The sequence below is a fragment of the Filicampus tigris genome, chromosome 8 (genome assembly GCF_054856515.1).
Source record: "Filicampus tigris isolate MCC_2025a chromosome 8, RoL_Ftig_1.0, whole genome shotgun sequence".
Lineage (NCBI taxonomy): Eukaryota > Metazoa > Chordata > Actinopteri > Syngnathiformes > Syngnathidae > Filicampus > Filicampus tigris.
This window is the reverse complement of record NC_141224.1, coordinates 19,871,352-19,897,916: the sequence shown is the minus strand read 5'-3', so window position 1 is coordinate 19,897,916 and position 26,565 is coordinate 19,871,352. Positions and strand designations below refer to the sequence as shown.

At 40.2% G+C, this 26,565-nt stretch overlaps 2 protein-coding genes across 5 annotated transcripts in view; both read left to right on the top strand.

Moving 5' to 3' along the window:
* ubr5 (ubiquitin protein ligase E3 component n-recognin 5) overlaps positions 1–7,607 on the top strand; it is a 69,669-nt gene extending 62,062 nt beyond the window's left edge. For 2 of the 3 annotated variants that reach the window (XM_086037592.1, XM_086037593.1), the window contains exons 44-58: positions 709–858; positions 1,185–1,402; positions 1,621–1,741; positions 1,894–2,266; positions 2,391–2,478; positions 2,567–2,711; positions 3,254–3,384; positions 3,582–3,642; positions 3,830–4,011; positions 4,802–4,886; positions 4,973–5,128; positions 6,125–6,238; positions 6,395–6,539; positions 6,657–6,742; positions 6,875–7,607. In XM_086037592.1, coding sequence (XP_085893718.1) covers positions 709–858; positions 1,185–1,402; positions 1,621–1,741; positions 1,894–2,266; positions 2,391–2,478; positions 2,567–2,711; positions 3,254–3,384; positions 3,582–3,642; positions 3,830–4,011; positions 4,802–4,886; positions 4,973–5,128; positions 6,125–6,238; positions 6,395–6,539; positions 6,657–6,742; positions 6,875–7,087 — 2,268 coding nt within the window. In that variant the 3' untranslated portion in view covers positions 7,088–7,607. Of the gene's footprint in view, positions 1–708; positions 889–1,184; positions 1,403–1,620; positions 1,742–1,893; positions 2,267–2,390; positions 2,479–2,566; positions 2,712–3,253; positions 3,385–3,581; positions 3,643–3,829; positions 4,012–4,801; positions 4,887–4,972; positions 5,129–6,124; positions 6,239–6,394; positions 6,540–6,656; positions 6,743–6,874 lie in introns of all 3 variants that reach the window. The other variant, XM_086037591.1, reaches the window with a different exon arrangement.
* Positions 7,608–9,973: 2,366 nt separating this feature from the next.
* LOC147144012 (protein LYRIC-like) lies at positions 9,974–26,356 on the top strand. 2 transcript variants are annotated; one of them, XM_086038292.1, is made up of 13 exons: positions 9,975–10,714; positions 10,899–11,024; positions 11,888–11,963; positions 13,583–13,762; positions 15,502–15,552; positions 15,698–15,841; positions 18,688–18,759; positions 18,835–18,903; positions 19,008–19,150; positions 20,581–20,694; positions 21,543–21,659; positions 21,808–21,931; positions 25,548–26,356. In XM_086038292.1, the coding sequence occupies exons 1-13, from the start codon at positions 10,385–10,387 to the stop codon at positions 25,610–25,612; spliced, it is 1,611 nt and encodes a 536-aa protein (XP_085894418.1). In that variant the 5' UTR covers positions 9,975–10,384; the 3' UTR covers positions 25,613–26,356. The 2 variants fall into 2 exon arrangements, with proteins under 2 accessions (XP_085894419.1, XP_085894418.1); XM_086038293.1 differs by lacking the exon at positions 15,698–15,841 and having other exon boundaries at positions 9,974–10,714.
* Positions 26,357–26,565: the final 209 nt, after the last annotated feature.

Here is a 26,565-nt window from a genome sequence, read left to right as displayed (position 1 = left end):
CTTGACAGTGTAGATGTAAATAAGCAGGCAGAAATAAATAAGTCGGGTTTTTTTGTGTTTTTTAATTGAGGTACCCGAATTAATCAAGGATTCGTTTCAGCCCTAGTGTATACTAAAATCTCACTGCTTCTAGAGAGGAAAATGGAGTGCTGCTATGTACAGTTTAAATTTGTTTTAAAACGTTGAATATATCTATCTATATCTATATCTATATCTAGATATAGATAGATAGATAGATATCGATTTAGATAATGAAAACATTTTGGACGTTCATTATAAAGTGGAAATGGGTTTTTTGTCTTCAGTACTTATAACCAAAATTTTTAGTTTTTGATCTGAATACCTGATTATTCTATGTATCACAGCCTTTTATTGTTTTTGTTCTATTTATTGGATTGTTTGTAAAGTGCTTGGTTACAGCTCTAGCTGTTATGAAATGCGCTATATAAATAAAATTGTATTGTTTTCAAATTTTCCATAGGATATCTGAATACCAAAATATCCGATAGCTGCAGCCATAGGTTTTTTTTTATTTATGACAAACCAGGTTTGCAAAGGAGCTTATGCCATGTTTTAAGTCACAATTTTACATTAATCACTATATCTGCACCATATAATGTTAATAAATAATTCTCAGGTGAAAGTACCAAGTACCCTATCTGGTGTTTGTAGCTTTAAGATAAATCTTCATTATATGACCCTTTTCAGCCTAACGCAAGGAAGGAGGATCTGTTTGGGCGACCCTCTCAAGGCTTGTACTCCTCCTCTTCCATGGCAACCAAAGGCCTGGCTGAGGCAAGTGTGGACAGAAACTGCCTGGAGGTAAACTTGGGCGCTTCTCTGCCCTCCCCCTCTCAGGTATACCACCCCTCTTCACATGAAAAACAGGTGGGCAGCTGTGTTCTAATATCTAAATAACATGTATTTCTTGGTAACCCTACTTTCATATATAGAACTCTTTAAAGGCTATTTGGATTGCTTATTAACGCTGCTCAAGCATTTGAGCATAATGTCAAGAGACACAGTGTATGTTATGTTGCTCAGTCATTTAAATTGATATTAGAACACAAGCTTTTGCTTGCTTATTTATCTATCCATGTATTTATTGCCATTTACTACCATTCTTTCACCACCATACTGTCATCTCACAATACAAGACTACATTAAATTCCACTAACCCACAGATCCTGCCCACTAAGATGTCTTACTCAGCCAACCTGAAGAATGTGATGAGTATGGAGACTGCCCAGCGGACCTCTGAGAGTCAGTCCCTGCCAGACCAGGAGCTGGAAGCCTCCAAAGCAGGCCCTTCACCCCACGACCTTGCTGCTCAGCTGAAGAGCAGCCTGCTTGCTGAGATTGGCCTCACTGAAAGTGATGGACCGCCTCTTCCATCATTCAGGTTGAATTCACTGTGATTTCATGCTGATTCAACACAGGAGATGCAAAATACCCAAACTTGTACTTGATATGCCACAGTTTAAAAAGCAAATCACGTCTTTTAACTGCTGACATTGTTGATAAACATAACTTCAGATATGCAATTTGGTATCATTTCACACAGTCAGCCTATGGTAACAGACTAAACATTGACATTCCTTGGTGCTTTACTGTGGGCAGACCTCATTGTAGCTTCATGGGGATGATGATTTCACATGACATGCTGCTTGGACGCTGGCGTCTGTCACTGGAACTCTTTGGTCGTGTCTTCATGGAGGATGTTGGGGCTGAGCCTGGATCGGTACTTATTACTTTCTTTTCGTTTCATTCACTGCATTGGTCAAAGTTTATTACCTGTCAATGAAACATTCGGTGATGCCTTAAAATAATTTCGAAAACGTTTTTTTATTTAAAGGCTTAATAATATTTTATGACTTTTTATTTTATTTTAAGATCCTCACTGAACTTGGTGGCTTTGAGGTGAAGGAGTCAAAGTTCCGCCGAGAAATGGAGAAGCTAAGGAACCTGCAATCTCGGGACTTGGCCTTGGAAGTTGATCGGGATAGAGACCAGCTAATACAACAGACCATGCGTCAGCTGAACACTCACTTTGGCAGGAGATGCACAACCACGCCAATGGCTGTACACCGAGTAAAGGTCACCTTCAAAGATGAGCCGGGCGAGGGCAGTGGTGTAGCCCGCAGCTTCTACACAGCTATTGCGCTGGCTCTCCTCTCCAATGACAAGCTGCCCAATTTGGACTGCGTCCAAAGTGTCAGCAAGGGCATGCAGGCCAGCAGTACGTGTCATCACGATTACAATTCAAGTATGACATTACAAAGAAACTATATATAACTGTATTATGGAACTTGAGTTCATTCTTGCATACTGAGCAGTTAATTTGAGATTTAAAATGAATTTAAAGTGAACTTTTTTCCTTGTTTGTTCAGATCTAATGCAGCGTTTGAGAAACAGAGATCGGGAAAGGGAGAGGAGAAGCGGAGGTCTGCGAGCGGGCTCGAGGAGAGACCGGGACAGGTGAACTCTAGCTACACATGCCTCTTTTCGAACAGGCCAGGACGGTGCCATTAAAGACAAGTTGCATATCTGTGTTTGTATGTTACAGAGACTCTAGGAGACAACTATCTATAGACACCAGGCCATTCAGACCTTCATCAGAGGGCAACCCCAACGATGAGCCTGACCCACTACCTGCCCACAGACAAGCTTTAGGAGAAAGACTTTACCCTCGTGTTCATGCAATGCAACCGGTAGGTAACGAGCAACCTCGTCCATAAACTGTTATTCTTGGAAAACATAATCACTTTTTACACTTACACCAATAAATAATCCTGACACCCGCATTCTTACGAAATTTGTCATAAAAGGTGTGACCTTTTTGTATGTCTGTCAGTGTTACCTAATGTTACCACTGGCGACAGGCGGATGCAATGTGGCACCCAAGATGAGATATTTTTTCTACTGGGTAACCTTAACACTAACTCAGTGGTAAACATGACCCTGCCCCAACTTTTTGAACATTAAATATCTTGGCTTTGTAGTGTATCCAATTATATACTGTATAGGTTGGACATGATTTGCAAATGATTGTATTCAGTTTTTATGTTTAACACAATGTCCCAACTTCATTGGAACTGGGTTTGTATTTTTAGAACAGGTCCGCAGGTTGCTCATGTGGTCCTTGGGGCTACCTGGTGCCTACATTCACCACTTTGGTGAACCTTATTTTACATGCTTTTATCTCTTATACAATTCTTTCTAGTACATCCTATAACGTGTTGCTTGTTTGCAGGCGTTTGCCAGTAAAATCACAGGCATGTTGCTGGAATTGTCCCCTGCACAACTTCTGCTGCTGCTGGCTAGTGAGGATTCTCTCAGAGCCAGAGTAGAAGAGGCTATGGAGCTGCTCATTGCACATGGAAGGTTAGCATATATTCACCTCTTACACCATACATTTATGCTCCATTTTTACTAGAGTGGGCCATCTTCTTTTTTTTTTTTTTTTTGGGTAAAAAAAAAAACATCAATACCTCATAATGACTGATATTCTGAGGTTCAACTGAATCTCTCTTAGAAAAAAACACTATCCAAAGGGACTAACTATGAACTCTTTTATCCAGGGAAAATGGTGCTGACAGTATACTGGACCTGGGTCTTTTGGAGGCTCCAGAAAAAGCTCAAGTAAAATGTCTTATCCTTTCTGTTCCATGACTTAATATTAATCAAACAACAAACTGATATGATATTTTGAAACTGAAGTGTTTATTCTGCTCTTTTTGTGCTTTGGACTTAAAATCACCTGATTTTGTTTTCCTTAACACGGCCAGTGCTCTGCCATTAACCTGTTTTTCTCTTGGTTATGGTATAGCAACAGGAGAACCGAAAGCGCCATGGTTCAACACGTAGTGTGGTGGACATGGAGCTTGATGACCCAGACGATGGGGATGACAACGCTCCGCTCTTTTACCAGCCTGGCAAACGAGGCTTCTACTCGCCTCGGCCCGGAAAGAACACTGAGGCCAGACTCAACTGCTTCCGTAACATCGGCAGGTAATGAACAACAGTGGACTCTCACATATTCACGGTTGCCATTCGTGAATTCACCCTATTAGCAGATTTGTTTGTTTTATTTTTTCACTGAGGAAAAAATATATTTCGGTTTTTTTTGTGGCAAAATACAGTTTACTTTGGACATATTTGTCGTTGTTTTGCAACTTTTTATTTGAGACAACAAAGGGCGACTGTTGCCCCAAAAAATATCAAACTAGATGTCCACTCAATCAAACTTCTGTAGCGCAAGATGGAAGGTGGAAGAAAACACACCCACTAAAATCCTAATTCAAATCACGGCCAATTTGTACACAGTCCTACAAAACATTTCACCAACCTCGGCCTATGAAGCAGCGCCATTTCCCACCACAGGACCATCGGCACCATTGATGTACAGTAACTCGTGCACTTTGCTGTGCATTCAAAAGTTTGTTTTGCACTATACTCCACCCCACCACTGATTCTTGTTGATGTACTATAAGTACAGGTACTGTAGGTTTTGTACCTGCGTGCTGAGCTGTAATTTATATATTGTGCTTTATTTTTAAGGGTGCAGTAATGTTTAAAGATGTTAGTAAGAATGTAAAATGCTATTGGTGTTTTGAGATCATAAGTTGTAGTATAGTTATGGTTTATACTATTAATTTGCTATTTGCGGTCGACTTCGGTTCCTGTTGTGAATTCCTGCTGGTCAAAGATTGAGATGTTTGTCTGCATCCTTTACTTCAGTAAAATTCTTGAGTGATTTTTATTTATTTATTTTTTAACATGATCGTCATTTTCATTATAGGATATTGGGGTTGTGTCTCCTTCAGAATGAACTCTGTCCAATAACGTTGAATAGACATGTAATCAAGGTCTTGCTTGGAAGAAAGGTAGGCCAAACCCCTCTACTTCTCAAATACGATTTGTCACGTGAAATTGATTATACTAACAATAGCTACTCTGTCATTCACTGCAGGTCAACTGGCATGATTTTGCGTTCTTTGACCCGGTCATGTACGAGAGTCTGAGGCAGCTTATCCGACATTCACTGGCCGGTGAAGCGGAAGCCGTATTTGCTGCAATGGATTTGGCCTTTGCCATTGACCTTTGCAAAGAGGAAGGAGCCGGACAGGTAATGACGTCATTAGTATTCTTTCACCTAAGAACATGTTCACCCGAGGTAGTTGCTAGCAGCAGTAGCTTATTAGACAGGGTTCCATGTGTTTGAGGGTTGGGGTTTTTTTCAGGGTGAATTTGGATTGGTGAAAATATGCAACATGGGGAACACATATTAAAATAATAATAATCACAGCTGGGCATTTTACAAAAGAAATTCAGCAGCCATTATTCGTCGTCCGTCTGCGCCGTTCGCCTTTTTTTCCGGAGGGAAAAAATAGCACCCGCCTATAGGCCGGTCCGCCTCTAATTTCAAACAGGCTTTCGTTTGCAATTCCGACTAAACTGTCACTTGCCCCATATTTCCCGTCATTTGTCAACCGTCAGCAAAACGGGCGTCCATCACTCACGGATAGACGGACCGGTCCGTCACATAGACGGAATTCCCAGCTCGTTAAAACACATTTTCAAAGGTTTCCTTATGAACACCTGTTCTCACACTAGCTGTCAAGACTTCTGTATATCATCATTTTGAGGGAGCAAATGGAAGTCTCACTTGTACACTTTTCTAAATAAGTGCCTAGCATGCTCGCTTCAAGCTGTTTTATTTCTTACTGTTAGCTTGAATATTAACTCCAGTTATAGTTCGACTTAATTTGGCAACTGTCCTGTTGACATACACTTCAACTACTGAGCTCTCCACAACACTGAGCCCCCTACAGCCAATGCAAGTTAATCAAACTCCACAAATGCTTCCAGCTAACTGTGGCTATCAGACACTTACTAAACCTTAATATTCTATCCATCCATTATCCAAGAGGCTTATTCTCACGAGGGTCGCGGGCGTGCCTGAGCCTATTACCAGCTGTCTTTGGGTAGTAGTCAGGGTACACCCTGAACTGGTTGCCAGCCAATTGCAGGGCACACAGACAAACAGCCATTCGCACTCACATCAATCTTAATATTATTCTTACTATTAGACCTTATTGAAATTGTGTTCCTCCTGGTCTAGGTTGAGCTTCTCTCTGGTGGAGTCAACATGCCAGTAACTCCCCTCAATGTGTACGAGTATGTGCGGAAGTATGCTGAGCACAGAATGCTGGTCGTGGCTGAACAACCGCTCCATGTGAGTCCTTTTACTTGGTTATACACCATCCATAGTTATCAAACATTCTACCAAACTTTAAAGTTTGTCATTATATACAATAGAGTAAATGTGTCTGGTTTGGAAAGACTTATGTTAATTTACACCAATAGTCACAAACCTACTGTCCATCTAAAGGCAATGAGGAAGGGTTTGCTAGATGTACTTCCTAAGAACGCCCTGGAAGATCTGACTGCTGAGGACTTCCGGTTGCTTGTCAATGGTTGCGGAGAGGTCAACGTGCAGATGCTCATTAGCTTCACCTCCTTCAATGACGAGTCTGGTATGTCTGCTCTGTCTGGATCTTGCAATCATCTGTCAGTTACTGTATCTTTGTTAACTGAAAACAATTTTTGCATGTACACTGATAATACCAAACCAAGACTTGTTTGTGCAACAGGGGAGAATGCAGACAAATTACTGCAGTTTAAGCGCTGGTTTTGGTCGATAGTCGAGAAGATGAGCATGACTGAGAGGCAAGATCTGGTAAGATCTTATTCATAAATCTCCATGTGTTAACCTGCCCTAATGGCAAAAATCAGTTGAAATAATGCTGAATGGAAGTGTATGACACAGGTTTTCCTGAATGGTTAGACTAATTAATTTTCCCATCATCAGGTATACTTCTGGACCTCCAGTCCATCCCTGCCAGCCAGCGAAGAGGGCTTTCAGCCAATGCCCTCCATTACCATCCGGCCTCCAGATGACCAGCACCTCCCCACAGCCAATACGTGCATCTCGCGCCTCTATGTGCCACTCTATTCTTCAAAACAGATACTCAAACAGAAGCTTCTGTTAGCCATTAAGACCAAGAACTTTGGTTTCGTTTAGAGGTTAAACAGAAAAGGGTTAAAAAAAAAAAATGTTTACTGTTGTGTAATATTTACTTAGCTCCATTTTGTAGATTTATTTTTTTTGTCTATACAATTTTATTAAAATTCGACATACTGTCGCTATCTCCCCAGACAATATTTGTGTTGTGAACACAAACTGTTTATTTTTATTTCAATTTTTATTGTTTTTTTCCCTTTGTGTTGAAATTAAATGAAAAAGATGTATACAGTCCAGAACATTCCTGCATTGGCACTGTAAAATGTAAAGCCCACAGCTCAACTCTATTAGCTTATTTGTTTGCTTCCCGGGAATTTGGTCTGACAGAAAGCTGTCTGCCGAAACCCAGCCAAAGATGACGGCAGTAGAGGTATTTAAAAGAAGACACTGTGATTATAAGTTTCCTTCCCAAGAAAAGTACTATCACTGATAGTTCACTGCTGCCTTTCTGGAAAATCTTTTTTTTCTTCTTGTACAGGGGGAGTAGGGAATTTCAAAATAAACTTGGATGCAAAAAGTTGCACATTCTTTCTTTCTGCACCTAGCAATTTAGATAACTCAGGGGTGGCTGGGCCTCACCTGCGTGTGAAGAGTTTTTTTTTTTTTAGAAAGTAAATTAATTTTCGCTCTCTGATCTGGGGTTATATTGATTTTCATTTTAATTACAATGTCCATAATTCATCATTAAAATTGCTGAGTTTGCATATTTCCTGCTGAAATACATGGGGAGAACACAAGTGTGCCAAGAGCAAGCAGGCTAACCTTAGATTGCGCGATTTCTCACAAAAAGCAAGAGTGTCACAGTTCACTAGCACCATTTATTGGTAAAATTATTGGATCAGTAGTTTGACAATTGACTGTAATTTGCAATTCAGAGGTCTAGTAGTCAATAGGGTGATCATCACTAGCTCTAATCATACTAGCCCCAAACGTATGTAAATGTTGCATGCTTGTAAGATGTTAGCAAAGCTTCCTCTGTCTAGTAGTTGACATCAGCATGATGATAACCATTAGAGACTGCAGAACAAACCCTGACTGGAGTGTGTCTGCGGGCTGATGTCATTCAGCACTGTTTTATTCTTCAGAGGAGCGATTGGCAGAACCAGTGCCATGTGTGACTGCTGGTCAAAATGCTGCATTCCTGAAATCACCCCGAGACCGATATCAAGACTTGATGCGCTATTTCATGCTTTGATGTCAAGGACACTCATTTAGAATATTTGCAGATGGAAATATTTGCTGCCGTTTCAGACATTTGGGGTGGTTTGTTCAGAAGTGTGTACTGTTGTACAACCCAGGGCAACATGTAATGGTGGACAAACAGTTATTTCCAACAAAGGTCTGATGTCCTTTTCTGCATTACATTGCATCCAAACCTAAGTTTGGAAAATCGTTATGGATTGCATCAGACTTGGACACTAAGTACATGTGCAATGCAGTGGCGTAGCTGGGCTGTATTCCACATGAGTTTTAAGGTCAAAGGCGCCCGACATTGCACACGCGAATAGAAGACACAAAAAAGTAAGGAATACGTAAGCCAAGTAGACCATGACAGTAATTAGAATTGCAATAGCTGAAAGCATGTGCTTCTAAAACAATTAGGCTACTTTAATATTTAATAATAGGTTTAATAATAACAAATGCGTGGTGTTGGAATATATGCTAACCTGCCTCATTTGATTTTAAAAAAATCTATGAGAAGTAAAAATAGTCAGCTGAGATGTAGCACAAGTGTGCACACCCTTTTATAACTAACCTCCCCAATTGAGTTGGTACACTTGTAGGTCATGTTAATGGTGAAAAACGTGTTTGAAATGATGTTCTCCTTTCATGAAAGGTCAGCCGTTGATAGGTTTATCTGGACTTTTTATATTCACTGTCCATAAGAGCTTCCTATTAAAGTGCAGACCTGGGCATTTTACGTAAATTTCATGCCTAGAAGTTGTTTTGCAGTTGGATATCCCAACCATAACATGACGGAAACTAAATTCTCATTCCATATTACTGTGTGGACCATGAATGTCGGAGAAAGTGGGTAAAAGGCGTGGGGAGAGTGGGATTGGACGGTTCCGATTGGAAGCTACCCAAGACCGCAGTGCTTTATGATGAGCACTTCAGTGGTAAGACTCGTTCTCGAGTGTGATAACAAAAATCACACTTTTGCCTCTGCATGCTTGTTATAGTAGTCACACATTTCATTATTTTTAAACAAAAATAATCCTCACAAATCAAATGACAACAACCTGAAGTTCAATGCTTTTCAACAAGTGGAGAGTGTGTTTTCACCGACTTGAACGCCATCTTGACTTGTGATGTCATTTTGACGTAAACTCGGAAATGTCCATAGTCCCGTTATCACTTAACATTTCTACTTGTGTTAGATACTATCCCATGATAGCGCTCAGAACGTCTCTTTAAGAACGGATGTAGCATTTCAAAATAGAAGCCCTTAACGTCTACAATGAATTTACCTCTGACTATAGATCGACATTAAAATAAAAAGTAATCAATCTCACACATTGCAGTTATTAGACTATCCCAGGATACCATCCAGGAAGGTACGAAATTTTGCCCTCCAACACGTACAAACGTTGCAGGATATAATCAAGCAAAATCTCGGAATAAAAACATCAAATTTAGAATGTTTGATTTAAAGTGACAAGATCATGTTTTCTGAAAAAAATATCAAGATAGGCCCTCAGATACTGTGTGCAGCAAAATCGTGTGGAAATAAGAGTTTAAACATTTTTTCCATGCTCGCGTTTAATTTCAACTTCATTAACATCCTGCCTCTGTAAAAAAGGATCTGTTTTCTTCGCCGTTTCTCTTAGCGTCACACCTTGGAAACGTGTTAAGCAGTATGACGTTTTTTTGTCTACGCTGTATGACGTTGGGATTGTCTAAATTCCGGTGAGACCTGAATGCAGCACAATTTTGAGAAGGCATCGTTCCTCCTCCTCCAGTCGAAGCCATATGAGGTGAATGTGGCTTGCTTGCGCTCACACTAGACACATTGTGGGCAGTCATACAATGCTATCCGTTTCTTTACGGCCTACGAAGCTCATTTAGGTTTTGGAAAGATCTGTCGATTCAGCTAGGCTAGCTAGTTAGCTAGCTAGCTAGTTTGGCTACCCATCGAGTTAAGCCGATGTAGTTAGTGGAAAGAGGTGATGCATTTATTGTTTTTCATCATGTCCAAGTCGTCCCTCCGCTATTTTTAGCTAGCACTGTAGGCTAGGTCGGCTCAAAGAGGTGGCTTTAATTGTGAATCGTTGAGAAGCTTTATTAGCAATAAACATGGAACAGTGGAGGGATGCGGCCTCTCAGCAGGCCGATCTTCTTGCATCTCGCGTGAATGAATTGTTGTCCAAAGGCCAGGAGTTTTTGCGAGCCCAGCTCGGCGTGGATCTGGCGATCAAGCCCGAGCTCATTCCGCCATGGGTGATCCTCGTTGCGGTGTGCACCGGCTTCGTGCTGGTGCTCGTAATTTGGGCCTCGATGTGCCAGGCTCTCTTCAAGAAACGGCCTGCGATCACCGTTGTCGAGGACACCGTCGAGGTGAAACGAAGTGCCACTAAACAAGTCAAATCAGAGGAGCCGAAGAAGAGGAAGAAACGGGCGGAAAAGGCACGTAAATAGAACAACTCTTCCCATTTTGACAATTGTACCCTCATCCACATTAGCTCCTAAGCTAACGCTGCGGATCAGATTTCGACCGGACCCACCCAATGCCCCTTTAAAAACTCACACTGTCTTAATTTTATTGTATATTTGGCGAAACGTATTGTGTCGTTCTTAATTGTGTGTCCAGAAAGCCCAGCCAAATGGCAGAGCTATCACTGAGGACGGACTGGAAGAAGACGCCATACTTAATGAGGACAGAGTGCCACATCAACAGCCACCTCCTCCACAAACCAAGAGTGAAAAAGCTGTTGAGGTAATATGCCGACCCAAAACATATAGGTTACCTAAATCTGCTAGTTTGATCGCACATCACGCTCAAAAGTCAGGCTAAAATAGACACGTGTGTGTATGTATGTGTGTGTGTGTGTGTGTGTGTGTATATATATATATATATATATATATATATATATATAAGTACACACTGCACAATTACAGATATAATTCATTTTACACTGTCAGAGGTATTCATCAGCAATACTAATTATACTGAGAAGCGTTTCTAGAAGTTGTTCCACAGCAAGGCAAACCAGAATCACTATTGAGGAGCACAAGCATCACAATTGATAATGGTCGGAGCTGTAAAATAAGTGTTTGTTTGAGCTAAGGTATTCAATGTCTTTAGCTTGTGCATATGTGTGGCAGTTGAATGCATTGTATTGATCCTGTGAAAAGAAAAGTTTTTGGGGTGGGTGCTCTATCAGTGTCACCCTTCAATGATGTAGCTCCAGCAGCTGCCGGTGTTGGGTTTCAGTGTTAACTGTAACCTACAGATGCTGTAAACCCTCACGGGATTGACGACCATCTTAAATCAAAGCAATTCATTCCATACTTCCTCCATGATAGCATGAAGTAACAAACAGTCAATTGCTGTAGGTGTTCAGAATCAGTGTATGTAGTTTATAGTGTGGATGGATTTACATTTTGGGAATTATTAAAAGGGGGACATACTGTGTATGTAGTTTCACTTATAAATAGACTGAACTTGAGTGTGCTTATTTGATTGGCTGCTTGCTGATGAAATCCTAAGTGCTTGCTGCCCAGTGTGTGAAAGAGGATTTTCCTACAAAATTACAAAAAATGTCTTCTTTTAATAATGACTTAATTGACATCTTCTAGACAAAGAAGTCCAAGAAGAAAGCCAAACAGGCAGTGAAGGAAACTGTGACAGCTGTCGGAAAGGAGCCAGAGGAAGGTAAAATGTCATATTTGTATTAAAAAAATATTTGTTGATTTGCGATTAGACTGAGTGGGTGTATTGTTTGTTTTAAATGGACACATTAATATGCATATCATAGTGATTTAAGCCATCAGGAGGTATCAGTTGATCTGTTAGTTTTCTGTGGTATAGTATTGTTTATACAGCTAATATTTTGGCTACTTTACCTTTATCTTCATGAGCAATACATTCGAAACAGCAATACATTGGTAATTTATTTTGTTCTGTGACTGACCCCATAACTCAATTTACTCGTACATCAAATCAGTATTGCCCTTAAAATCTGTTCCAGCCCCACAACTGTCTATGTCTGCCTGAGCTGGGTGCTTTTAAATGGGTCGTATATTCGTAACATGGTCGGTTAGTTTCTATGAACTTCTGGGTGTGACCTTTGGCATACTCTAGCTGCTTCTAAGGTTTCGTTTTGTATTTGTGTTTGACTGTATACTAGGGTTGTCACTATCAATTTTTTCTTTTAGAATTGATTTTCTATCGATTAGTCAATCATAAAATCTTATTTGGATTAAAGTGTATTACACAACAATTTTTTCCCGATTGCTGTTTATTAAACAATTTTTGTTATTTATTTGGTATTATTTAGTGATTACAAAAAAACAATTAAGCAATGTCACATGAGAGGGATTGTTGTTGTACTCTTACTCACCAAGCTTTTTGAAATTGATTCCATTACTGGTTCGGTCAATGTTTTCCAAAATAAAAGCAGATGTTTGCAAACGTGTTGTGTTTAATTAAACACAAAAGATAAACACTCTGCTTTCATGAAGGACTACAGAAATCTGAATAAATACTATTGATGCTGAAATCAGGATTTGGACAATTTTAAGTTAAACAATGGCTCTAAATTATTACTTGAATATTAAATAAAGTAACAGCAGGTAGTTGTCGATTAATTTGATAGTCAATTAGTTGTAAATTAATCAGTTACTTTTGACACCTGAATGACATTCAATAAATGGCTGAAAATGCCATGGCGACTGTGAGTCTCCTGCCCCCCACCACGCCCCGCCCCCACCCCCCACTTGGCTCAAGCAGCACATGATGCTCTCTCGTTCATCAAATTATGGCTCTGAAAAACCTCATAAATTGAGGCACTCATCAGTCACGTTATCGCTGCGTTTATTATTGATTGTATTTTATACTATTTTGTAGAGATGCACAACCAAATACTTGGTGAAGGCAGAATTGTTTGGAAGGAGGGTGACACTGTGGTGTTGGACTAGGCATGTGCATTCATAAGTCACTCATAACAGAAACATTGCATACATGTGCGCATGTAGTCTGGTTAATCTGGTTGGCACATACCTTTTGTGTACTCACGGTGTAATGCATGTATACATGCAGGTGTTATTGAGTGGAAGGAATTGTCCAAGCAGTCTGTTTCGTCATCCTGCCATTCATTGCCATTGACAAATTTACTTGTCTTTTCACACTCCATCCATTCAATCCCAGGAATTTCTTTATATTTCTTTAGACTTTGTTCAAACATTAGGGTTAAAGAGGGTCTGAAAATGTCTGGCAGTGAATGAGTTAATGTGTATGCATTTATTTATTTGTGCAACTAATTCCACATTTAGGCACATGGGAGACTAAGGTCAGCAACAAGGAAAAGCGTGAACAACGCAAGAAGGACAAGAGTTCCAGTGATGGCTCTGCCAGTCCTGGTGGCGGCGGCGGCGGCACTCCCGTGAGTGCTACTCCAGAGCAGCGCAAGGCCTCAGCTGCTACTCCACCTGCCAACCAGAAAAAGAAAAAAGGTTTGGACTTCCATCAAGGCTGCACTTCTTTCACAAAGTTCATAGTCTTAAGTTTGTCCATGACAGGGGTCAACGGACCATGCTTCCACACCTTACTAATCTTATTGTCACAACGATGGCATTTGGAAATGTCTATCTCCACTAGGGTTGGGCATCATTTGAATTCGAACGATTGCTGTTCCAAATTCTCGGTTCTCAGTTCAATTGCGGTTCCAAACGATTCTAGATTCTGTTTCACTTAGGAGGCAGGGTAAAAAAATCATTGCCTAGTTTAATTTACAAACTACAACCTTGCATAGATTAATAATAAAAATAAGTTGACAGAGACCATGTCGTTTGTGTGCACTGCGTAGTGTGGCTGGAGAAAAGCAGTTTTGTCTACCCTGGCTTTTACAACCAAACACAACATTCGGTAGGGCCACCCCAAAATCCTGAAAAATCGTTGACTTTTTGATTAAAGTAAAAAAAAAAATAAAAAAAACCCCAGCTACCTAAAGTATACATAAACATACACACAGAGCTGGGCATCGCCTAACCGCCACGAGTTCCCGTCTGCATATTTAAACGACCCACGTGGTCCCGCTCCGTCCCTCGTCAGCAACAGCCAATCGGCGTAGAGAACATAATCTTCACGTTACACGCACGAGCAAACATGCCGCCAAACAAAGAAAAAATATCAAACTAAAGCAACTGACACGCACAGCGTGGTAATCGCTGAAATAACAATACGGGGCACATTGGGTCTGTGCAATGTACACCGTTTAATTTTTCTTCCTTGCTCGCCGGCATGTCAGGAGTGCGGCACCTGCATGTTACGTGGTACAGGTTAAGTCCATTCTCGACGGCGTTTGGCTGACTCGGATCACATGGGTCGTTTATAAATATGCAGACGGGAACTCTGTGGCGGTTAGGCCATGCCTAGCTCTGCGTACACATTGTCGCTTTGCATATTGTTACCCACACTGATGGCTTGGTTTAGTTTGTTAAAAAAAATCTCTTTTTTTTTTAATGTCAAAGTGGCCGTTGGAAGAAAAAGTTTGTGTACCCCTGATTTAAATGAAAAAGCTAACCAGTTGTTTTTGGATGAAATTGATTGAATTTGTCTACAATTTTTAATTCAATATACCTTTTCGTTTTATGAACTTTGCTATGATTTTCCAACAGTTTGTTTTTTTAACCAGTATTCATATCAAACATGAACTTTAAATTTGTTAAATTTTCTTTCACTAGAGAGCTTTATTTTTGAAAACCTAAACAGTGTACATCATTTACATGAGTGTAAATAGGTGTACACAAGCTGCTCCCACTGATGGGCTCATTTAATCTGGTGTAGCCTATACAGAAACGGAGCAGAACTATATGATAACCCTCATGAAACATGGGGCACTCCATTCACTACTATATGTCGTGCGACCTCCTTTGCACAAAATAATGATATTGCTTGTGTTGCACCGAGGCGACAAAGTTAAACCGCACTTGCCATCATCACCGATTCCTCTTCGAAGCAATTCTTCGGGTCGGCGGTGAAACCTGAATTTTAGAATGCAAATGATTCTGGGAGAGTCGAAGTGTTAGTTCCAATCCATGCTCGAGACTTGATACCAACCCTAGTCTCCCCATTGTTGTAACAGTTGTTCTAGTTGCCGTTGACACGTTTACCTAAATGTTCTCTTTTAATTGACACAAATTTATGAAAGTGTACCTTGCATTTTTGACCTTACTCAATTCTTTCCTCCCAGGAGAGTCATCAAAAGTGACAGCAGAAAAGATTAATGCTGCTGTATCTCATGGTAATTATCAGTGGAATGCATCTTAACACTGGTGTCTCATACAAGGTTCAAGCTTTTTTATCAAGTCTACTCTGTGTTGCGTCATTAATTTGATGTGTGTGTGTGTATCTTGGCTGGCGATCACATGTTTCTTTGTTGCTATCAGTTAACACCAGTGAGGCACCATTAGTAGCGGCAGGTGTGGCTGACAATCAAGCGGTCAAGGTTCCTCACACTGTTGCTCCAAAGACTCAAGGCCCGTGGATTGCCACGAGAGAGCCACCACCACTGTGGAAGACTGACATTGATGGTAAAATGGAGAATCATAAATTTTTTTCTAAAGAAATATTGAAAATAGAATTGCCGTACTGTAATCCATCCCAGGTACAAACTGCGCTCGATCTTGGTGGAATTTTCTTAAAATGAGCACTTCAAACACCTCTAAAATTCTCCATAACAATTAAATTCATTAAAAAGAAAGATGACAAGAGTAAATGACTTGCTCATATGAATAATCAATTATAGTCAAGTTTTTTTTTTTTTTTTTTTTTTTTTAGGACAAGTGACACAGTTTAAAACATTGTAAGTTGTCCACTTGTCGGCAGAAATGGGGAACTCCAGTCATATGACTTAACTCCAGTCAGACTCGAGTAGCTATTTTTAGGACTTGCGACTTGCTTGCCAAAAAACATGGGAACTACTTAGCTTGATTTTGGACTTGGTATCTAAGTGACCTGACTTGACTTAGACCTCATGACTTGACAAGTATACATAGACACCGGTATGTTGCTAGCATAGACCACTATAGAGTATTAGAGTCTGCGCAGAGCACTTCTCTGGTCGTGAGCGTATCTGCCATATTTGATGTGGCAGCACCCGCCGAAACTAATGCACGTCAACTTCACTCAACTTCAAAACGTGACAACCTACAAAGTGCACAAAGTTAATGCCTTTCATTGACCCATTAACACACACTAATTAGAACCTTTGATTTTTGTGCCATATGAGCTTACTTGTGGATATTTTTAGCTGAATTTTGTTAACTAATCGAAAAAGGGAACTAGCAGGCCAAATGTCAAATAAACAAGAGAAAAGTGTTCTGAAGTAGTTTGCCTTGCTTCAAAATAATAGTAAACGTCAATTATCCGGTATCAATAATTTCATTTGAAGGCGCTTTTCTTTGTACTCATGGATACCATACAAGATGTTACGTTGCATTAAAAGAAACAGTGAACAGAAGGAATGTTAGATTAGGCCTCTTTGGCACACATAATCAGCTAGGCTGTTATATCGCCGTGACCTTTCGCTTTCTTCTACTTTGCCTTCTCTATCTATGACTGTTTACATGCAGTCAACACTTTAAAAACCCAAATATTGGCAGTATTGTTTTATTAAAGGCCATTAAACACATGCAAAAACCTGAATATCGTCGCTGTCCTATGAAAAACACGTCCAATTCTGGACTTCAAAAAAAAAAATTCACGTTAATGCGATGTCTGTAATGCGGAAACACCATTCATGTAAAAATAAAATAGTAAAAAATGGATATAAGTGTTTTTACAGGACAGTGATGATATGTTATAAGACCCTTGGATTACCCATTTTCTATTGGGTCATGTAAATACGATTAGGTTACGTCCTTCGAATGGGGCATTGATTTGTGTTCTGCGCATGCTCTTGTTCTATACACAAGGAATCTTGGTCTTTGCAGTACACAAAGTACCTGTATGCATGGCACGTTCGCCGTAGCGAGCCTAACTTGCAGAGCTGGGTATTTTACTCAAAATTGAGCGTCCGTTATTCGTCATCCGCCTGCAGCGTGGGTACCCTTCAGTCGTCCGTCATTCGCCTTTTTTACCAGGGGGGGAAAAAAGAAGTAACCGTCTATAGGCCGGTCCGCCTCTATTTTTAAACGGGCTTCCGTCGGTGAATCCGACCAAAATTTCACTATGCATGCTAAACTAGCAATACGTCGTACATTTATTGTCCTGACTACTGCATCTTCTGTTTCCATTTCTTCTGCTTTCGTTTGGCGGTTGGTAAATACTTTTGCTGCATTACCAGCAGCTTCTTTAGCACAGTAGAAAGGTGGCCACTGGTGTTAATGCGTTACTACTACTAGTCTACTACTAACATCCCTTTTTCACATTCCTCTCCAATCTCTTCCTTTTGGTGTTTACCAAATACTTTTGGTACTTTACCACCACCTTCTGGCCACCGGCAGTCAGTTGGGGAAACCTTGCTTCCTTATGCTGCTTATTTTCTTCTCTATCGTCCACCATGACTGCTGTTATTCTTTCTCCTGTTATGCAGAATGGTTACGTTTGTTGCTTATCAATTACATAAAGTCAGGTACATGCAGGTGGCATGTACCTGACTTTATGTAATTGATAATTGATACTGTTCAGAAGGATTGCAAAACATCAGATATGTATCCAATCTATGACCACATATGAAAGTGACCCAGGTTGGATTAAAAAAAAAAAATGTAATTGAGCTGTTCAGAATTGTATTAAAAAAAAAAAATCAGATACAGGTCACGTGTGGGGAAAAAAAATGGGTCGCATTTGCCTGTAGTCTGAATTTAGCCTATGTCACAGGTAACTGCAACAGATGATGTGAATGATGCTTTGCTTTATAAGGGGCAAAGTATGATAAAATCCTCACTGTATCATGTGAAGAAATAGTCAATGCGCAACTGAGACTTCATAGTGTGACTGCAGCTCAGCTAGTGTTTCAGAGGGTGTCTGTTACACTTCACAAGTGAGCTGAGCCCTCTGAATGATAAGGGCTTGCTGTCATGTCACTGACTGAAATGGCAAACTTGTTGCTCGCTCGTTGTCATCTGTCATTAACGTGGTGACCAGCCAGAATTAGGCCTAAATGCTCCCTCCAACTGATTGAATTAATGTTGAACTTCAGCAGTTTTTCCACTGCCTTGTGAAAAAGCACATCATTGTTCTCTTATCAGGCTCTGTATGTAGACATGATATAATCATCTGGTCCTTTCCAAGTTTAGAAATGAGGTCAGTCTCACATTAGAAGAAGCAATGCAAACAAGGCAGTCCTCATCTGCCCACTTTACTATTTTGATCATATGTAGCTTCGGGTATTTATCAGCATTCATATAAAAAGCATGTTTTTTCCCCCTCCTAGATTCATGGACTGTGATTGATAGGGTTCCAGCTGATCTAGTTTCCTTTACCAAACTGGGTGTTGGCAAACCTGGTAAGTGCTGTGCATTTGTGTTTCTCTCACCATTGGAGGGAAAAACATGAAATTTATGATGTTTTGTGTGTTTAGATCCGCAGCTGGTGGATAATGCATTATGGCTCAGTCAGCCCAAAGTAGATGATGAGTGGTCCGGATTCAGTAAGAATTTTGTTCCCGATATGCCCTCACCCCCACCCCAATGTTAACCATGTACTCTCTCTGCCTCGTATTTACTCCTATTGTTTTTTCCACTCCCAACTCAGATGGCGGTTCAACAGATCCCGGCTCTGACTGGAATGCCCCCTCTGAAGTTTGGGGCAACTTTGAGGATCCCACACCTCAGCCCACTGTTCACGACCAGCCTCGAAATCAGCCCTCTAAACCTAATCTACTGAGTGGAGCTGCTGTAAGTAACATCTATGTGAGCCCTGCAGCCACTGAAAGCAACAAAACCGATTATAGATGGTTCCTGAGGTCTTTGGACCCCAGGTAGCTGCCCTCATTTTCTGTCTGAAAGCACCTGCCTCACTTCATAAAAAGCATCTAATTCAAGAAGTGATTCAAAATGTCAGCCTGTTTAAAGATAAGTGCTTGCTATTGATTTTTACTGATATTAATTTAACATGGCCTTCATATGATGATATTTTAGTTGCACTACGACATAGGATGTGCAAAATTCTAGGTGCACCTTTCTAAAATGCAGTTTGGTATAACACCACTGCAAACCTACAACCACGATAATAAAACCTTAAGTCTCTGTCAATCCAAACTTAACATCTCAACAAGGTTCCCACACATCCTGGAAAACCTGCAAAATGAGTAAAATGTCCTGGAAAGATATTTTTCCTTCCTCTGCTTCTCTCTGCCAAGTGGGTGAGTGAAAACGGTTTAAGTAGACTAAGCATGGGATGATATCAGATTCTGACGGTCTGATAACCGAGCAAAAATATCGCGGTATCGAAATTGTAGGTCTAAAATAAAAGTTAGAATTCTGAAAAATTGTTCTCATTCAGCTTTTGATCGGGAACCCAAATGTCTTTTGTATGCAACAAAAACTGAGGAATTGACCTTGCCGTCCCATTACTTTTGAAGGGTTCTGTATTGCTGCAACACTTGAGGAATCTGTTATGTGTGTCACTATTTTTTACGATAAAAAATTGATGACCCAAATATATTTATACATTGGTGTCATTGAAAATCTTACCTGCTAAATTGTCTTGAATTTGACCAGCAGATGGCGCAATCATGTTGGGGCCTTTCTTTTTCTTTTTTTTTTTCTTTTTAGCTCCCTTTGGACCTATTGTGCAGCTGTTGCTATGCTGTGGTAAAAGTACAATAATAAAAATATGCTTGAAGTTCTTTTTCTGCAGTATGACAGGTTTATATAATTGCCTAACTTATCTGAAATAAGTCAAATAATAACATTTTAAATACTTTATATACTCACCGATTCTCAAGGGGGAATCTTTCATGCTTTGCTCAAGGGTTTGTCACTCAATGTCTTGGGGTGGGAATTGGTCACTTTTGGAACAACCAGTCCCGTCCTTCCATTTTCATAGCATCCCAGATTCCTGAATTTTCGTTGCTAGGTTTTAGCCTGTAATCCCCAAATTCCACAGACTGCGGCTTTTATGTTTTTTTAATGTTTGTGTGCGTGTCATATATCAAGCATGGTCACACATTTAAAACATTTTGATTGGAAAGCCACTGAATGGACACTGTCCTCCAAAGCAATGTATTTATCCTATGGCAGTTTCTTCTTGGTGTACTCAATTTACACATGAGATTGTGTCATGTTTGAAGTGAAGCCTCTTCATATGTACATGTTTTTGTCAGGAGGAGGAGGACGAAGATGAAAAAGACAATGGAGAGACTGCTGCTGATGGAGGTGCTAAAAATAAGAAGAGGAAGAAAAAGAAAAAGGCAGCTGAGGAAGGAGGAACAGGCCAGGTAACTGCCAATAAAAATGTTTCCCACTTATGCTTTTAAATAATGATAGATGTGAGTGGATATCAATGAATGTTGTTTTCACACAAGCCTTATGCAAATGTCACTATGCCATATATAGTGGGATGCCCTTACAGTTTGGAGTTCAAACAAAATGTTCTATAAAAATATACTGTACCTCAAGTGTCAAACAAAACTTGTAAGCTATCAGCAAATTTGGTGAAATGCTCACACTACCGCCACAGTTATTTTGCTTTTCCTTTGTATTTTTCATATTTTTTTGCCAGGTCATCAAGCCATAAAACTGAGAAGAGATTTGCTTCTTTGCTTTGAGCAATTCATTGAATGCCAAATTATATCCACACATTCATAGCAAGCAGATCCTGAAGTAATATACTGTAAACTACATGTTTTAATTCCAGCAATATTTTTAAAATGCATCTCAAGTTGTGCAGTTTTGCTTGAATTCTTTTGTATCACACTCACTGTTTTTTTTTTGTTTTTTTTTTTAAATAACATTTTTGAACAAGCCTGTTTGCTTTATTTTATTTTTCATTTATTTATAGTGTGCTTGTCTTCCTACTTTGGACATGTTAAAATGTTATTTGTAGAACATTGCCTATACTTTTGAAGGTTTTTATTGTTGTGGTAGATTGAGGCTTTTGTTTGTCATTATCATGGGAACTTTTGTTTTGAAAATGGAACAGCTTGGAAGTCGACCAGCATCACTGAACAGATCGTGTTCGACTTTGTAGTTTTGTTTTCAGGGGTAGATTTCAGCAGCTCACATTTTCATGCCAAGCTCACTAAACACCTTAATTGTAACTGTGCCTGCACAATCTCCTGCTTAGGGTGAAGTACCAGAGAAGAAGGTAGAACCGACATCACTATTAAAGGAGGAGAAGAAGAAGAAGAAGAAGCCGAAGCAGCAGCCACCCGCTCAGGAGCATTCTGTTGCTGCTGTTGTGGTTGGTGGCACTGAGATATTTAATCATATCACTTGACACGTAGTATACACAGAACTTCCATGTTTTGTCTTGTTAAAGAATAATAAGTCCTTGTTTAATCTTTGAAGCTCAACTTTGTAATGAATATTGATATGCCGTCTCTCACTAGGTGCAATCGGGGGCACCAGTGAAGAACAGCACATCTCAGAAACCTCTTGCCACACAAGTGCCACTGAAGCAAGCTGAAGGACACGCTACTGCTCACATTAAGGTTCCTGCTCCAACTCAGCAACGTGAGTACAGTCGCCTGACCACTTCCCATTTACCCACAACTGTTCGTAACATTGTCGTTTTTCGGAAATGATTTTTAAGATTTCTTTGATTTCATTCTGATTTCATTGTTGCCTGTTAGAGTGCTGAAGAGTATGAGACCATTTTTAAAAAAAATATATACAGTAGGTTGAAAAAATGTCCCTCAAATCCTTTCCTACTGATGACAAAAAAAATGGTAACATATTTAAAGATGCGTATGTTTTTGTTTTTTTGGAGGGAGTGGTATTTTTGACTTGTTTCTCATTTGCAAGATAATTTGGGTTTAAAATGAGCTGGATGCCGTTTTTCCAAGCTATTTTCGTTGGTCAGAAATAACTGATTTTGAACAGTCGATTTTGTCATTTGAAAATATTCAACATGTAAGTTTTGCCGCAATTGAGTCTTTGTTTTCTTTAATCTGATATGGATAAGAGCTTTGCTCTAATTGGTTAGCTCCCAATATCTGGGCATCTTGTAGCCACAGTCTCTCTTTGTTGGCTCTGTTGAAATTCTGTGGGCCGGAACTGTGCTGTGTTCAGCACATTTTGTGAAGGATGGCTTCATCAATGTAAGCTTTCACACATGCTACAACTACATATTCGGGCTTGAAGCGACACACACACACGCATTGATCAGGCCCCTCTTGTGGCTGCGAGGTCATACAGCATCACCATGGAGGTGTATCGGAACTGAGCCGAGAGAATGGAGTCACGTTCCCCAGGTGGTTCTAAGGTTATTGTATGTGAGAAAGCTTATTTTGACAAAGCCATCCTCCACTAAATCTGCCAAACAGCACAATTGCAGTCCCAAAATGCTTTGGAGTTCCTCCCAAAATAAATTTAAACAAGATTCTCCAAGAACTCCAAGATTAGCAGATGATGTGTCGTGTTAGACAATGCCATCAGTCATTTTTCCAGAGTTGAGTGGGCATGTAGCGACCACGAAATTGAATAATCAGTCACGATCCTACATTACAGCACCGTCAAATACAGATCCAAGTGCTTTTGCAGACTTTTACCTTGCAAAGGCTATTGCTCACAATCACCAAAGCACACAATCACCAAACCACATGCGGTGCATCCGGATGTATTCACTGCGTTTCACCTTTTCCACATTTTATGTTATAGCCTCCTCAAAATGGAATGATAATTTTTTTCCTTAAAATTCTAGAGAAGTATGTTATTTTTTTTCTCTCCAAATCTTTTAAAAATAAAAACTAAGACATCACCAGAACTGGGCAATCCATTGGTGGAATGGTCCAGTCGGACGGCCATTTTGTGGACGGCTGCGAATTTTTTTTAAAAAAGGGCGGACTAAGCATGGACGTAAGTGGGTTTTCGTCCGTCTATTCGTCCCTCACTGGATCAAGTACCGACTGAATGTGTTGTGTTGGGTTCTTTTAAAAAGTAAGACCACTGCATGTTCTCTTCTAGTGAGCTGCCTTCATTAAATGCCTGCACAATGCTTTTCATGTGATTCCCAGGAGTCACATTGCAAATGAATATTCTGCCCTCTAGTGGTTCAACACATGTATATAATACCATGGATTATGCCACAGGCGTCAGGACGCCACTGACTCTACTATACTGAAAACACGCCCAGCCTGTCTTGTGTGTGTAATCCGGGATAGCAATTATGTTTTGTTAACTGTTAGGATTTAGTACCTTATCCCTTTGCATGTGAAGTATGGCCTTGTGTAGGACATCTTTAGCCTGTAAAAATCTCTACCAGCGTATACATTTAAACCCGGAAGTGGAAATCTTTGTTTCCTCTTATACTAACGTGTTGTTATTTTGCAATAATTATTTTATTAATAAATGAAAACGTCTTGCGTCAAAACGCAAACGTTTTGCAATAAAACACAATAGTATTGCGTTATTACTCAATCTTAATTATTGTCCTGATGTCCCCTGACTTGCTCCAGTTGGCATCATCACATCACGACGGTCTTATGTTGCAGTTAAATGCTATCTTGGTTAAACAGTTGTAAACAATTCATTCCATTCACGATACTCCCAGCTGTTAAGTGGATGTGCACAGGAAATTAGCCAGTTAATGATCGTTAAATAATGTTTGAGTGCAACGGAGGTTGTTTTTTTTGGGGGGGTGGGGGGTTGCGGACTGATGGAATGCAAGGATGGAAGCGCTTGAAAAGGACGATCATTTTTGTGAATAAGGGTCGCGGAGAACGGACCGGCAGAAAAGGGTAAAATGCCGAGCTCTGGACATCACATATACTTAGGTATTCACAGCCTTTGCGCAATGCTTTGTAGCTGCACCTTTGGCAGTAATTACAGCCTCAAGACCTTTTGAATATGATGCCACAAGTTTGGCACACCTATCTTTGGGCAGTTTTGTCCAATCTTCTTTGCGGCGCCGCTGAAGCTCCATCAAGTTGAATGGGGAGCATCTGTGCACAACCACTTTCAGATATCTCCAGAGATGGTCGATCGGATTAAAGTCTGGGCTCTGTCTGGGTCACTCAAGGATATTCACCGTTTTTTATCCAGGGTGTCTGCATATTGCTGCATTCATCTGTCCCTTAATCCTGATTAGTGACAATGGTCAAGTGATGAGCGGTGCCTAGTTTCCTCCAAACATGACGCCCAGGATTCACCCAAGCGATTTCAATCTTTGTCTCATCAGACCAGAGAATTTTCCTTCTCGTGGTCTGAGAGTCCTTCAAGTGACTTCTGGCGAACTCCAGGTGGGCTGCCGTGTGCTGTTTACTAAGGAGCGGCTTTTCTCTGGCCACTACCATACAGGCCTCATTAGTGTGGTGTGTTGCAGAGATGGTTGTCCATCTGGAAGGTTCTCTCTTCACAGAAGACCGCTGGAGCACTGACAGAGTGACCGTCAGGTTCTTGGTCACCTCCCTGACTTCTCCCGATTTGCTCGGTTTAGGGGGACAACCAGCTCTTGGAAGACTACTACAGTTTCAGAACTTCTTCCAATCACGGATGGAGACCGTTGTGCTCATTGTAACCTTCAAAACAGCAGACATTTTTGTGTACCCTTCCCCAGATTTGTTCTTCCAGACAATCCTTTCTCGGAGGTCTACAGACAATTCCTTCAACATCATTCTTGGTTTGTGCTTTGACATGCACTGTTCAATCAACTGAATTTACCACAGGTGGACTCCAGTTAAGCTGTAGGAACCTCTCAAGGATGATCAGTGGTAACATGCGCCTGAGCTCAATTTTGAGTTTGATGGCAAAGGCTGTGAATACTCATTTACATGTGATTTCTTAGTTTCGAAGATTTTTTAATAAATAAAAAATGTCAATACTTAGTTTTTTAGTTCTTTTTTTTTTTTTCTTTTTTTTTTACATAGTTCCTGGGATTGAATGGCTGAACTGAAAAGACAAGTAAATTCTCAATGGCAGTGAATGAGTTAATAGGGTATTGTGTATAGAATTTTGAAGAAAAAATAAATTCATTCTATTTTGCAATGAGGCTGTAAACAAAATGTGGAAAAATTTAAACTACAGACTCCTTCTGACATGCTATGCATAAAACGGGCAAACATTAGATTAGGATGGAAGGACCCTTTTAAGATGAGGGAAAAACTAAACTTTTTTTTTTTTTTTTAAATAGAAAAACCTGAGGAAAGCCAGGCCGCCAAGCTGTCAAAGAAGAAGAAGGCAAGAAGGGAGACATGAGTCCGCTTTGCAGTCAAACGTATGCAAAAGACTTGACGTCCTGATTATGCAACAACTTTTAAAGTAAAGAACTCGGACCTGCGGTCAACTGAATGGACTTGTCTTAAATCCTGACTGAAAAAACAAGAACAACATTTTACAGTCTTTAGGTCATGGAAAAGTGACCCTAGAAGCAGCTTAATCTCATGTCATGCTTTGTGAATTAATTTTGAAACATGCTTTTGATACTGTCTTGTAATTCCATTGATTAAACTAAGTGAAGGAGCTAGTCATTAGAAATGTAGATGTAAAAAAATGTTTTGGTGACTATGAGGTTACTCAGCATGTCAGCATTATACTGAACTGGCCTTTTGTTTTGTCAGCTGCACAGTGAGCATCATTGAGTGAAAAAAGTCATGTTAATTTGGACATTTTGATTCAGTAGTGCTTGAACATGTCTATTCTGTATTTTCATGGTCTGTGAGATTTCAGCAGACTCTGTCCATCTGGTTTATGAACTTGTCTGTTGTACTGAGACTTTGGATCCCTTCCGGTTTTTACAGCATATATCCTTGTATGAAAAAGTTTGGGCACCCCTGATCGTTTTCAAGAGTTTCCTTTATAAATCAATGGTTTTTCGGATCAGCAATTTCAGTAAAATATTGTATATCATATAGTGGACTGATACAGTGATATTTGAGAAGTGAAATTATGTTTATAGGATTTACAGAAAGTGCATAAATTTGGCCCTTGTTTTAATTTGAATACCTTCAGCACTAATTATTGGAACATAATTATATGTTTGGTAAGGTCATTGACCAGAGATGGGCACTTGACCCTTTTTTGCCGGTCCGGCCGCAACACTCCACCCTTGACCTCTACCCCTCCGGCCTCGACCCCGCCCCGCCCTTATTCATAAAAATGATCACCCCCCCCAAAAAAAAACATGCATGACGCCACCGCGGGAGAGATGC